Source organism: Pezoporus occidentalis, unplaced genomic scaffold (assembly GCF_034315485.1).
Source record: "Pezoporus occidentalis ecotype Australia unplaced genomic scaffold, CSIRO_AGI_Poc_V1 ctg155, whole genome shotgun sequence".
Taxonomy (NCBI): domain Eukaryota; kingdom Metazoa; phylum Chordata; class Aves; order Psittaciformes; family Psittacidae; genus Pezoporus; species Pezoporus occidentalis.
In genome coordinates this window covers 1,434,024-1,448,591 of record NW_026913372.1, presented here as the reverse complement: position 1 = coordinate 1,448,591, position 14,568 = coordinate 1,434,024, and the positions used below count along the sequence as shown (strand labels likewise).

Genomic DNA, 14,568 nt, shown 5'->3' with positions numbered 1-14,568 from the left:
CTCGAATTTAAGATGGCAAGAAGGCTGTATTGAATTGTGAAGGAGGGGATGACCCAGGTGATTTTTCTTTGATATCAAAGGTAATTTTATTTTTCTTTACTAATAGTGCCTTGTAAAAGTTGTGGTGGCTTGAAAGGAAAGCAGGAGGTGATGGAAGCATGGTTAAAATTTGGGTGGTTTAAATGGAACAGGGAGAGTACTTGGGGGATATCGGGGACCCATTCTTTAGCAAGGAAATCCGCAGGCTGTACTGAATTTTCAGCCATTCTTGGCACTTCCTGTCATGCACAGTGTTTGGGGGTGGGCTTACCTGACAATCATGAACTAAGAGTGTGACACTGATTAATAAATGATTGATTTAAATACTATTGACCATCAGATTCTCTCAGATACGAGGAAATTAACTCTTGGCTTCACAGGTCATGGTGGCTTGAGGGAAGGATGATGCTGATCAGGGGGCAGCTGGGGAAGAGGAGCACAGTGGGTCTCTGCTCAGCTGCCTCCAGGTTACCTGAGCTATTAGAGATGATGGGGAGCCTGTGATGGAAGGGTGAATTTGCTCTTCAGCATGAGGCTTGGCTCTTTTCAGTGTGCCGTGCTCTGCCCTGTTAGTAGATCGATTTTTTTTGAATGGGTTTGTGGTACGCATGAGGTATTTTGTGTACTTTAAAGTGGCTGTTTTTATCCTGAGCTGCTGACCCTGCAGGGGTGCACTCAGTCCTGCCTGGTTCATCTGCAAGAGTGAGGCCTGGAGGGGATGTGGTGTGGTGTTAGTGAACCTGTGGCTCATCTCCGGCTGGTGCTCCACCTCCACACACATCACTGACGCAGCTGCCAGCATCTTCTATTTAAATATGCATGTCCCCATGTCTGTGAACAAATCAACTGGAAGCATGTGAAGAGCTACCCTCAAAATGTTGTCCTGGTCTGATACTTGCGTTTGGCTGTAAGTGAAAACCTCTGCAGCCAATCTAGTGAAGGTCATCTGGGCTTTTCCATCCAGCTGATGTGAAAGTTGATTTTAAAATGGGTGAAGAATGCTGATCTAATTCAATCCCCGTCTTCCTGGCAGAAGCAGCCACAGCTGGGCAGCTCCTCACACATGCATCCTTAACCTGCTTCAAAAAATGCTCCTTGCCTGCTGTTTAAAAGACTGAGGCAACTGCAAAATCCCAGAGCTGTTACGCATTTTCTTTGGTGCGTGTGTAGTTTTAAAGTGCTCTGACAACTGTGAGCTTCCCATGGCTCATCCTCTGCATGCTCCTGCTTTCCCTGTGCCCTGCCCTCCATGGATGTTGGGTATCTGTTTGTGCTCCCTGCCTGCAAAAATCACCCCCACGAGTCCTTGCTGCCTGACCCCTGCATTGCCTCTCTCCTCCCTGTATCCTGGAGCTTTCCTGCCTGTCATGGGATGGCTGTGTGAAGCAGCTGCCTGTTAAAACGATTGGGAAGCAGAATGGTTGCAAGAACTCCTCCGTGTGGGCTGCCTGCCGAGCCACTGGGCAGTGACACCCACTTTAAATGCTCTCCCTGCCCTGTGAGTTCAGGTAGCAGGGTGTCACTGCATAGCTTCAGAAATGTGGAGGGGGTTTGCACTGAGACCCAATCGCTCACCATTCAGCTAGAAATAGAGATTTACCTCTGTATTTCAGATAATTACAGGCCATCCAGGCACACTCTGGGCACAGCACTTGGGTAACTCACGCTGGTGAGCTGAGGGCCTGGCTGGAATATCATGCACGGTGTATGCTGTACGGTGATGTTACACGATAAAAACCTCTCTGGAGGAGGCATGGCGAGCAGCTCTCCCTCTGGTGGTGTGGGGACGCCGTATCACAAGGCACTGGTTAAATCTTTGCTCACCGTGGATAAAATCTCCACTCAGCACGTCCACACGGCACTGGGGTTTCTCCAGTGGCTCTATCCCCTGCCTTGCTTCAAGACACAGCTTCCACTAGCTTTGTCTTCCTTAAAGATGGAAATCCCTCAGTCGCCCCAGACCTCCACAGCAGTTAGTATCTGTTCATGAGACAGAGAGGGGTGCTCAGGATATGGCTGCTCCTTACAACCTAGCCTGGAAAACCAGCTTTGGAGGCGGGATGAGCTAATTTCCTCCTGAAGGGGAAAAAAGTTGGTGTTAAAGATCTAAAAAACTTTTAGCTTAAAGTTGTTTTGCAGATTCGTATTCCTAAAGCCCTTTTCTTCATTAGGACTTCCCAGTGCTTGTGACTTTTCTGTACAAGCTGATTGTTAAAAGGTGCTTGTGTGGGTTGAGGAATTGGTTTTGGTAAGAAATAATCTTGTGGGTATTCAGCTGCAGAGTGCAGGTGCTCCCGCTCCTCAGGATCCTCTGGACTCCACTGGCCCAGGGGGGCCAGCTCATCCCTGAGCACACTGGTAGCACATAAAGTTGCTTTGGGTCTGCATCTTCATTTGATGTCTGTGTCTTTCTGTGTGGGGCAGAGAGAGGGTGGCATCTTCATCTGTGGTGGTGAGAGAAACTCTCCTGTTCAACTTGTCAAAATTATGTTCAGTTCATTGTGTTTCTTAGAACTGTCAGAGCCAGAGTGTGTTATTGCACTGGGGATGGGAGTACTGCTTTCATTTGGGTTCAGCGCCTGGCCTGAAATCTGTCTCTGCAGCTATAAAGGCTAAAATTTTGCCTCACAGCAGTGATGAGCCCTCGGCAAGCAGCTGTTAAATCCTTTTGGGAAAGTGGGTGTCCTGCCCATTTCCAGCACACTCCTTTGAAGGAGGTACTTTTTCTTTCATGGGTAGCTTTTTTTCCTTGATGAAGAGGTAGAGGCAGGTGAAAGCTGTGGTCCTGGAAAGGGAAGGAGAAAAGCTGATCTGCCTGGGATGTGCACAATGGGGCAAAGCATCCTTGTGCTTCCTGGCATTGAGTACCAGTTTGCAGATCACATCCCTGTCTCAGTCCTCAGGCCTCCTAGGGCTTTCTCGTGGGTCAGTGCCACAGGTGGAGGTCTTCATGCCTGCAGCAGGTTTTGAGGATATGGAGGGGTGAGGGGAGGGAGTGCTTGGAAGGTGCAGTGATAAAGCTGCTGGCTGAAGAGGAAGAGCCAGCAGGGAAAATGGACTGGGGTGTCAGGCTGGCAAACGCCTGACCGAGAAAGGAGCAATCTGTGAGGTCCCTGGAGCTATGTGCAGGCACTGACAAGGCTGTTGAGCTGCTGGAGGACAGGGGCTTTTGGGGAAGTTTGGGTGCAGGGCTTTGGAGTTTCTGTGTTTTTTTAAATGTAACTGGGTTTTGCTGACTGGGACAGCTGCCTCCTCCCCATCCTCCCCAGTGGGGATGATGATTTTCAGTCCCCTGGCTGGCCACAGCATCAGCCATATCCAGGGTTGATGTAGCTTTACTGACTTGCTTTCCTTGTAAAATGGCATTGCTAAGCATGGCAGTGAACAGGACTACAGCTGCTAATGGTGCTAGCAGCCCTCCCAGGTGTCCCTCTCCCTGTGCTATGCTTGGGAGACAGGGTGAGCACAGCTCTGGGAAGATGCCTGTCCCATCAAAGGGGACAGATGCTGGTGCTGTGTCTGTGCTCACCCCAGCTAACACTGGCTTAGGTAAAAATGGTCCATGCCGTGATGGTCCCCAGTTTCCTGGCATTTGGTATTTACTAAATCAGTGTTCATTCTCTAGGAAAAGGAGGTGAAATATCCAGTCTCTGGGCTTAGTTCAGTTCCCAACCAGCTGTTAGATTATTTCCTTATAAAATGTTTTTGTGCCACTGAATGTGTTCAGTCCACCTAAGAAAATGAGCTTTGTAAGAAATACTGTCTTAGCCTGGGATGTGTGTAAGTCATGAGGTCATCCTGCAGCCCCTGTCCTAGGAATGGGGACAAATGAGATGCACCTTTTGAGCATCCCATAGAAAGGGGCCCCATTGCCCAGCAGTGCATAGAGAGGCTATCAGTGCCTAGGGGTGGCTGCAGTATTCCTGCTTCACCTTGTCCTACGTTCCCAACCCTGGTGCCATGTGAGCGGGGCAAGATGCAGCCCTGCTGCCCCCAGCCTGGCAGCAGCAGCAGCGGCATGCCAGCCCCTCACCCCAATTATTGCTGGGTGTCGAAAAGACATTGAAAAGCAAGGAGAAGAGCTGTGAAGAGGGTCACTTCAGTGCCTCTTTCTCTCTTTTTCTTTTTTTCCTCCCTGAGGAGGAAGTTAGAAAAGCAGAGCCCTCAAAGCCGCATTGAAAGGGTGACAGAGACAGGATAATGCATAAGATGGAGGGAAGGAATCTCAGGGCACTCACCACGGTGTTTTAATGATCTGTTAACAATTACCCCTTTCAGGGCAGAACATATGGTAGATGGTTTGCTTTAAAAAAAAAAAAGGCACAAAAAAGAAAAAAGAAATTACTTCAGAAACTTAAATGGTGGTGGAAAACGGTGGGGACTGTGGTGAAGAGGTTGGGGAGGGAAGTGTACTCCCCAGGGCAATGGGATGTTGGATGGTGAGAGGACGTTGGATGATGTATCTTTGAGCATGGGGGCTTTGCTGGAGCCATAGGTGCCTGAAAAGTGCACAGGAGCTGCTGGGAGTGCTGGGGCAGGGCACCTGAAGGAGCCATAGTAGGTTTGAAGAAATGTAGTAATAAAAGAAACTAATAAGGGTGATGATAAACCCCAGGAAGCTGCTGGGACATGCGTGTGCACATGGGGGAGGCAGCACTGGGCCCCCCCAGGTCTCTGGTGCCAGTGATGTGCTACCGACCAACCTGCTGCAAGGTCGGGACCCAGCTCAGACCCTCGCATGGCTTCAAAGGCTTGGCAGTGCCTCATGGGGTGGCTGGGGATGGTCTCCATCCCCGAGGGGGTTTGTGGGTGAGAACCCCGTCCCTGCTGTCTGTCTGTTGTGCTATGGGCTGGAATATCTGCCCTGGCTCATGCTCAAGCCGGCTGTGAGGGCAGGGCTGGTACTCCCCTCCTTGCAGCTGGAGGCTGGTGTAGCCACACAAATAGCTAAAATACTCTGGATGCACACAGGTGAGAGTACTTTGAGGTTTCCCTGCTATTACCTGTCACGAAATCGCTTCCTTTTTACCACTGTCACAAGCTTTTGGCATGTTAGATCATGCCTCACCAAAGTCGCATTGCCAAGGCTGCTGGTAACTTGTCTTGCAAAGCTGGGCAGCAGCTAAAATTATGGGTTAAAACTGCACAGTGTTTTGTGTATAAATATCCAGATTCCCCCCCCCCACCCCACCCCTTTTGTTGCTAATACATCATTTTGCATTGAGATACAGAAGGCTGTCTGCTCACCTTCCCAGAGGGCCTGGCATCTGCTGGCAGGAGGGGCTGTGCTGCTTACAGGCTCCTCATTATGGGAAGAGGCTTGAGGAAGAAAATGGTCCCTTCTGAATATAAAACTGTCTTCTCAGCACTGCAGTGGTGCAGGGCACCCAGATGGCTTCAATTCAAAGGGCTTGGCAGATAAACTGTGTGGCTAGATGAAGGGTCAGGAAAGGGGTACCGGTATGGGGAGCTGGGGTGGAGTGTGAGTAGATAGGCAGGGGCAGCAGGGGAAAACTGGGATGGGGTACCAACACTGCTTGGCTGGGACATTAGTGCAAGGTGTGCCAGGAGAGGGGCATGAAAACACAGGGATGGGAGCCAGGGAACCGTGAGGCTGGGACAGAGGAAAGTGGGTGAGGCAGGATACTCTGCAGCAGACGAAGTATTCCTGACATACCTTTGAGTTGCATGCCTTCTGCCACCAGTGGTTTGGCTTGAGCAGTGGTCCAGCACCATGGAAAGAGGATGGCAGTCTGAGATCAGCGTACCCATGGTCCATGACTACTTATGAATGGCCAAAGGAGGGTTGGTGTAAATGAATACTGAAGCCTCAAGTCTGTGTTTCCGTGTTTCCCATCTGGTAACTGAAGATGACCATTGCCAGCCAGTCCATGTGCTGGAGATATCCTGCAATGAAAGCTGTTGAATTGTAGCTGTGGAGACAGTAGATTTCTAATTACAATTACTGAGATTTCCAGGCAGGCAGATACACAAGAAGTGGCATACCCTGGACCAGTGATGCTGCAGAGTTAAAGATGGATGTGTGCTTGAACACCTGCTAAGTCCCTGTTGTGTTTCATTCAACCACGTTGTAGGGGTGGTGGCTTCTGCAAGATCTTGCCAGAAAGTTGCTGTAAAGCTTTAAAGCACTCAGAAAAACAATGAGAGAGTGTGCTGGATGTGTAACCTATCCTGTCTGCCCATGCTGTCATCACAGTAGAGGAGAAACCCTCTTTTCTGGCAGGTGAAACAGGCTGAGGCAAGGAACCACATGTCATAAGCCAAGAGGAGATCAAGACTCACAGAGGTGGGAATGACTGGAGGTGGCCAGTTCCCGGAGAGGTGAAGACCATCCTTCCCTACCTGGGACGATACTTGAATGGCTGAAACAGATTTCACAGCACCCACCTATAGCCATCACACCCCAGTATCTGACTTTTGTACTAGCTATTCGTTCCCTGTCTTTCCTTTCCATGGTATTTTTCCTTTCCCTTGTCCTGTCCAGAGATAATCCAGGTTTTTGCTATGCTCATGACTTGAATTCTGACCCAAAATATGTTTCCGTGTTAGAATTGCTGTCTGCTTTTGCAGCCTTATAAAGCCATTTCCTGTCAGGCTGTGTTTTAAGGGCACGTAAGCATGGAGGGAGGTTTATTGTAGAGTGGGTTTGCACACTGGAAACTGTTGGTCTTTCTTTCCCCTGTGTACTATATCAGGGCTTCTCCTCTTCTGGTCCAGTGATAGCATCCTTCACCCCAGGCCTCTGTTGGCCTTTTCCTGCCCCTGAGTAGCCTTAGCCCTCAGCTCTTGTAAGTCAGAGCATGTGAGGTGCAGAGCCCAGCTTCCAGTGGAGCTAAAGAAAAATCCATCAGCCCTGGCATGGATCAGGCTTTTGAGACAGATATCTGCAGCACAGAGACAGCGAGGGCTGCTGGTTGGTTATGGAGCGGGGTGGTATTTGCAGCTGGTGGGATTTGTGCTAGTCCTGTCCGTGGCACATGGAAGGGGCTCTAACCCTGGGGAGAGGTTTCTCCTTGCACAGCCCCGCCTGCCTTGAGCAGAGCTCGCTTTGCCTCCATGGCGAGACACTGGAGGACATCATTCCTGGTAGCCCTGGCCCATACGAGGAGAGCTTTTGCTAGCCAAGCCCTCAATGCATGTACTAGCTGCTTTCTCTTGTATCGGACCCTGGCCACAAAAGATGGGAAGATTTAGCATGGTGAAATGGACTTTGCCATCCTTTTCCCAAGCAGCCTTTGCTGCTCTGCCCGTTCTCGGCCCTAGGAAGCCGCTTGCTCAGCGCTCGACGGGTAATTAATGACTTCCCGGGGGTGATCCTTTCTCCCTGGCGGGCACCGCCGGTCCCCTCCCGCTCTCCCCGGGGTCGCGACGGGGTGTCCCCGCGGCGCTGAGCTCTCCCAGCCCGGGGCCAGCTCCCTCCGGGGGCCGCGGCGCTGCGCCTGGCTGTGCGCACCTTCGGGCTGCTCCAGGGGACGCGCTCCCAGCGCCGCTTCCCAGGACTTGCCTTTCTTGTCCTATTTTCTTTTTTTTAGATCTGTTTTCTTTTAGAGCCCCTTCTCCTTTCCCTCTCATAGGAAGAGGAGCGAGGGGGGAGGAAGGGAGAAATATTGTTTGAATTCACAAAGGGGGGCATCTGGTGCACCTTGCGCCTGGCATCTGTGCTACTTGTGTCCCGAGCACCGCTCTCGCACCGGGGCGAGGGGCAGGAGGGGCAGGCGTGCATCTGTTGGGCGCCACAATAAAGTCACAAAACAGAGGCGAGGAGCCGGCCCAGCCGCGCTGCCCTCTCAAAGGGGGACGCGGGGCTGCGGCTCCCAGGTATTATGCGCCGGGTAGGTAGGGCCGAGGAAGCAGCTGCTCCGGCTCTGAAGGGCTGCGCTCCGCCGAGCCGCTCGACATATGGCACCGCAAATCACGGTACCTCCTGAGCAGCCCCGGCCGCGGAGCAGCGGGGAAACGAAGGAAAGGCCGGCCCCACCGCGGGTACCTCCGCCGTGCGCTCCCCGCTGCCGCAGCGACCCAGCGGGGAAGAGGCGCGGGAGCGCACCAGGGGACCCAGGGCAGACGAGGGGCGCAGAGTGGCCCGTGGACCCTCAGTCCTGGTGCAGAGTGATAGAGAGCTGGCCCGGTCTTATCTGCCAGCCCCTCTCCTGAGCAAACAGCCCCTGGCGGACAGGCGGGCTGCGGCCGGGACCCTGCTCGCAAAACGTCCCCGGCGCCTGGCAGGCGAGAGATGCGCCAGAGCTGGACTGGTTACCATATGTTTTCAATAAAATAAGACAAATAGGACCGGGAGATAGGGATTGCAGTAAACCTGTTATAAATCAGCACAAACTAGGCCAATGTAAACGGCAGAAGGGCCCCTCCTGGAACGGCCGTTGTGTGCCAGCTACGCGTCGGGGCGCCCTGGCCAGGTGTGAGCGGGAGCCCGCTGCAGTACCCCCGGAGATTTTTATCACGTTTGTGGTAATATGGTGCTTGTTATGCTAACCATGAGTAAACATACCCGGCCGGGCTTTGTGGCTACGGGAGGGAGTTATCGGAAAGTGGCAGTGGGAAGGTGATTTAACAATAAAGTTGTCTTGTTTGCCAGCAGGTGATGTCTGCCCCCAGTCCCATGATTAATGCTTCCCAAAGCACTCCACTTTACAGTCTCTTGTAATTATTTATTAAACGAAATCTATTTATTATTATTTTAGCAAACAGCGGTACCAGGTGGGGCTTTCTTTTCCTCTTCAGCTTTTGTTTGAAGGACGTTTGAAGTGGGCAGTCTGAGGCTTGGAAACTCGCTCGCCAGATTTTTTTGTCATCCAATTGCACAGGCACAAAAAAAACCCTGCCGGGCCCTTCCTATTCATCCTCCCCTGCCCTGCGAGCCGCCCCTCAAGAAGGGGCGCCCGAGTCTCCGCGGGGGCCGCCCCCCCTCGGCCCCACTCCCCCGCCCTCTCAGCGCCGCCGCCGCAGAGAAGCGGAGCCGGCCGCCAGCCGCGATGCGCCTATGGAGAGGCAGCGCGCATCGCACCGCCCCGCACTGCCTCGCACCACACCGCGCCGGCCGCGGCCGCCCCGAGGGACGGGAGGCCGGGTCCGGTCGGTGTAGCTGCCCCCGTCTTGCTGCGGCCCGAGCGGACCGCTCCGGCCACTCCTAGAACCGGTGTCCCCCGCCGGGATCCGCCGCGACACTTTGGTGAAGTAGCGGGGGGGCTCCGGCCCCGCCGGGGCTGCGCCTACCTAGTGACCCTGCCCGCACCCCCGGGTGTGCCGGGCCGTACAGAGAAGGGTCGGCCCCGCAGCTCCTGGCTCCCTGCCCTCCGCCGGGGAGCGGTGCCCCGGGCCGGGCCATGTCCCCACAGCCCGTCGCAGTCAGTGCGCAAAAGTCCCTGGCACGTTTTGCGCACCGAGCCCCGGCGGCAGGGCTGCCCTCCCCGGGCCCGGCGCCGGGTTAGTAGGGCGGGGGTAGCTGGGGGCTGCTGCCGGGCTCTTCCTCTGCGGGACCGAGGCCCCGATTCCCTGTAAGGAGCAAAGACACAGAGGTGGGGGGGGGCTGGAGAACGGCGTCCCGCTCGCCACCCCCCGTGCTGGCGATCGCCTCTAGCAAGGCAGCTCGCGGTCGGTACCCGGGGCGCTGGGCTGTCCATGGCCCTGCGGGGCCGTAGGGAGAGGTCGTGGGAGGCGGCGGGGTCCTTTCGCTCCCCTCCGGGGTCGGAGGAGGGTCTCGGGAGCGTCCCGTAGCGCAGGAGCAGCGAGAGGCGCTTTGTTGCTGTGCCGCCGAGCCGAGAGGAGCCGGAATGGGGCCGACGGTACCCCCCACGGCTGACACAGAGGGAAACCCCGACTGTTCCGGCTGTATGGCCCCAGCATTTCGAGGCGCGGGACCCGGGTCTGACCCACTTCGCGCAGCCGAATCCTCGGGAGACCCCTGTCATCGCTAGAGCCTTGGGCCAGGGCCGCCCGCCCCGACGCCCTCCACGGCCACCGCGGAGTATCCGTGGGGGCGCAGCTAGGGGTCTGCGCTCTGCCCGGGCCCTGGGGAGGGCGGGCAGGGGCTGGCCCGGGGGAAGGGGCGGCGTGGGAGCCGGTGGGGTCTGGCAGGGCCGGGGGCGGGAGGTGCCGGGCTCGGCACGCTTCCGTGGGCTGATAAGATAAAAGCGTGCCAAGGGGTGGGTGCTGGTGGGGGGGTGCACACGCCGCCCGGCCGGGAAATCCGCATTGTCTGCCTGCCCTATATATATAGGGGCTTAACGGCAGTCGTGTGCCGGCCGCGCAACCTTTCCTGCCCGCTCTCGAGGGAAAGCGGGGAGGGAGGAGTGGGGTGTGCGGAGCAAAAGCCGCTCTCCTGCCCCGGAGACTCGCCCGGGCTCAACAGGTACACCCGCAGGGCAGAGGGCTTTCTCCCCGCCGGCCAAAGCAGGTTTGGCTTCGCAGGATGGCTCCGCAGAGTGACCGCTCGCCGGCTGAAGTGCAGCCCTATTTCGGTGCCGCTGAGGACGCTCCCTCCGCGCCCGGCGGCAGCTCAGCGAGCAGCAGGGGTGCCTCGCCGGCCCGCAGCGCCCTGACCCCGCGGGAGACGGCGGTCCGCAGGAAGGGGAAGGCGCGACGGGGCCGCGGGAAGGTACGGAGCGAAGTGCTGCTCATCAAGCAGAAGAGGAGCCGGCGCATGAAGGCCAACGACCGGGAGAGGAACCGCATGCATCACCTCAACTCCGCCCTGGACGCGCTCCGCAGCGTCCTTCCCACCTTCCCCGACGACGCCAAACTCACCAAGATAGAGACGCTCCGCTTCGCCCACAATTACATCTGGGCGCTGACCCAGAGCCTCCTCCTGGCCGAGCAGGGCCTGCCCGAACCTCCCCCGCCACCGCCCCCCGCCGCCGCTGCCTCCCCAGGGCCCTGGGACTCGTCCTGCCCCGCCGCTCCGCCGCCCACCACCCTGCGCCGCGGCCCCGCCGCCTTCCCCGCCTTCCTCTGAGCCCGCCGCCCGGCTGCTTTCCCCCCGCTTTTGGCCTTCAAATCACCGGCGGAGAGGAGGGTGGGCTCCCCGCGCTGCGCGCCGGGGGGCGGCGGCCGCTCCTGTGCCCCCTGCACCGTCCCGCTTGGCTGGAGCGCAGCGGGAGCGGGCGGACAAAAACAAATCGCGGTTTTATACACGGAATCGGTAAATTATATTAATTTGTCACTATCGGTATTTATTGATTATATTTAGTAACAAATATGTATTTTGTACATAAGAGTATTTTTGGCAGAGGTGGTCCAGCTGTTTGTATCTGGGAGGACAGCAGCGGCTGTTTTGAGTTTGTTGGTTTTGGCTTGAATTTTGAAGGAGAATAAAGTGTGTCGCGGTCAGACCCGTGCAACACCGTATTTTTTCCACCAAGGGCTCTCGGAGGGGGTGTCTAAATACCACGCAGCCGGTGCCGGGGCAGGCAGCGCCTGCCCTGCGGAGCCTTGCGTGGGGGACCCGGGCGGGGTGCCCGGTGCCTGGGCCATGTGCCCTGCGCGCGGAGGAGCGGCGATGGAGAGCTGCGCAGCGAGTCCTGAACTTGTGCGCACGCCGGTATGTGCCCGTCGGGGTCCACGCGTGCATTTAAACCGGCCTCTTTTTGCAGCCGCTGTGTCCCGCAAGGCTGCAGCCGGCCCGTGTGATGCCGCCTCCCGCCGTGCATCCGCCCTGTTCTGCCAGCCGCGTCCCGGCAAGGTGAACCTGCAGACGGTTTAGCCACCCCACGCAGACGGATTTCCAGTGCCAGGCTCGGCCCTGGGGCCCTGTCCCCAGGACACAGCGCTTCCGGGCAGCCTTGCCCCAGGCCGACCCCATCCTCGCCGGGGGAGGGTTTAGCCAGAGCAGGCGCGGGTTGTGGGAAGCGCAATACCTCCCACGCCACGGAAAGAAGGGAAGAGAAGCCGCATAAATCCCGCCAGCCCTTCCTGGTCTTCTCCTCCTAGGGACTCAATTTGTAGCTGGTAGATTTATGACCAGACTGCCTCCCCTCTCCGCGCTGCCCCAGCGGGGCAGCAGTCGCTAGACAAAGCGGCCCGCGAGGCCAAAAGCCCATTGTGATGCTAATTGTTCTCAGCTGAGCCCGTTTGCCCACGGCAAAGAGAAGCTATTGAGGCAATTTGTAGAACAAAAGAAATTTGGTTACTGGAAAAAAAGACCCACGCAGAAACACCCCTAAGACCCCTCTCCGGCACCACAACAAAAGAGGCGAGAGTGAAACCTGACCGGGTGAAGGATCCCGGGGCCTTATCCTGCCGTCCATCCCCCGTCCCGCCGAACTGGGGTGGACCGCTCGGCACCCCCTTCACTCCCCCCCACCCCCCTTCGTGCAGATCCCGCTTCCACGGAGCCCTGGGGTGAGCTCGGGTGGAGGTGAACCACTGGAGTGAGGAGCGCTTGAGTGATGGTGGGTGCGCGGAGCGGTGCGCGATGCGCGGAGCAGTGCTCTGAGCTGCCGCAGCGCTCAGTCCCGCACGTGCGCCGCGGCCTCTGGCCATGGTGCTGAAAGGCGGCGGCCGGGCAGGGCCTGGGCTTCCCCCTCCCCGAGCCTCTGCGCTCCGCTGCCTCTCCCAGTTTGCCCCAGTTGGGGTTCATCCTTCGGAGTCTGCCCCGGCGGGGCGCGGGGTCATAAGGAATCTCCCCAGGTGCGGACTCCCGACGGTGCGAATCCCAGCCCTATGCATCTCTGCTCGGGCTTGCTGGACTCAGCCCTGGAGCAGGCTAGCTGAGGAGTGCTGTGCATGCAGGTGGGCTGTGAGCAACATTGCCCAGTTCTGTGGTGAAGGGAGAGGTCAGCTTGGCCTTGGTGCTAACAAGACACTTTGCAGCTCAGAAAACACATGAGCTTGGTGGATTTTGGAGAAGCAGTGATCTCTTCTTGTACAGTTGATCCAGCCTCAGTCAATGGACTGTCCCACAGAGAGGAGCTGCAGGTGCCCCATGCACCTGGGAGAAGGAAGTAAGGGCACCGTGGTGCCAGTGCCGACAAGCAAGGCAAGCAGGTGTCAATTCCTTCGTGACCTTTTTGGGAGATCTGCTCCTTCTGCTTTGTCTTGGGACCCATTCATCCATGGAGAGCACCACTACTTTGCCTATTCATTGCTTCGAGGAGAAATACCTACATTTCTGGTGAAACACAGGCCATGGGGCAAGGCTGAGGACTAGGAAAAGGCTGTGTGTGCCTATCTCATAGTACTGTTATAGTCCTGAACGTGATCTATCTGTGTCGTAGATCAGATAGGCAGAATGAAAGACCTAATAGTATCCCTCCCCCTTCCCCCCTTTTCTGGCTGAATTGCGTATTGTTTTCATACTCTAACAGTCTGCAGAGTGCTTCAAGGCCTCTGTGTGTGGCCACAGGAGAAACACTGTGATTACTTGGGTGATAAAATCATTTAATGTTTTCCCTGCTAGTCCAGCTCCACTCTGGTATCTCCCTATGGGAGGTATCACCTTGCCCTAACTATCTGTGTGTGCTGCCGGACTGAGGAGGGTAGCAAACACACTCAGTCTACAAAAGTAGTATTTTTGAAGAAAAAAAAAAACAACAAACAAAAAACAAAATTGTGAAAGGGAGCTCAGTGTCTCTATAGGCAAGAAAAGAGGCAAGAAGAGCCTGAGAGCCCCAATAAGAGCAGGTATTACAAAAGTCCAAAAGGATGTCTGCACAGCTGTATTTTTGGAAAGTGGTCACTTTAGTGGGGTTTACTGCATTGCAGATTCTTTTCTCTGGAGGCTTAGGGTGCTTCTGGTCTTCCAGCCATGAGGCTAAATGCTGGGGGTGGGGGGGGGGGTGGGGGGGGTGGTGGAACGGGCAGGCGGATTTACTACCTCTGGAGAACTAGTGACTTCTTTAGGAGCTTGAATGCTTTTTTTTTTTTTTTTTCCTTTTTTTCTTTGCCTCCACATTATTAGGTTAATCATTGCTTGAACTGGTTGCTATGGTTTTGGCAAACCCATGGAAACTTGATAATGAAGACTGAAAGACTCCTTTTCCATTTATCTTTTCTCTATGTTTAGTGCATGATGGTCTCATTTCTCTTGACGGGGCTGTCCCAGAGCCAGTGCCTGGCCTTTATAACCATGGCTGCTGTAATGGCCTAGGGACTTTTTGATGTGGAAGAAACAGGTGGCTGCTGGGACCATGAGCGTTTCAGAGACAGAGGCTTGTGCCCTTGCATACATGCAAGTAACAGGTTGAAAACAAACTTAGCCTGGGTGCTGCCACATTTGGTTGCTGAAATCCCATGCAAGGTGGACTCAACTTTTATTTTCACAGCCAGGGGAGACTCCCTCACTACAAGCTGATGTTTCCATGCCCCCGACATTCAGTTTTAGGTTTTCTTCTCCGTATCTGCATCTTACTGCTGAACCCTACCTGTAGGGATATTCAGTGAACTCCGGCCATGCCTCCGAAGCAGAGCCTCCTGCAACTGCCTCACCAACGCTCTGTTCTGAACAAGGTTAAAGGGGATTGAGGATAATAAACAGTTGAAAACAGAGCCTGTAAA

The 14,568-nt window shown here is 55.6% G+C and overlaps 1 protein-coding gene across 1 annotated transcript; it reads left to right on the top strand.

The window, feature by feature from the left end:
- The first annotated feature begins 10,243 nt into the window (after positions 1-10,243).
- Positions 10,244-11,293, top strand: NEUROG3 (neurogenin 3). Its single transcript, XM_062611662.1, has one exon. The coding sequence runs from the start codon at positions 10,487-10,489 to the stop codon at positions 11,027-11,029; it is 543 nt and encodes a 180-aa protein (XP_062467646.1). The 5' UTR covers positions 10,244-10,486; the 3' UTR covers positions 11,030-11,293.
- Positions 11,294-14,568: the final 3,275 nt, after the last annotated feature.

Excerpts from the sequence above, each read along its gene's own strand:
- NEUROG3 (XM_062611662.1), top strand. The coding sequence starts at position 10,487 with ATGGCTCCGCAGAGTGACCGCTCGCCGGCTGAAGTGCAGCCCTATTTC.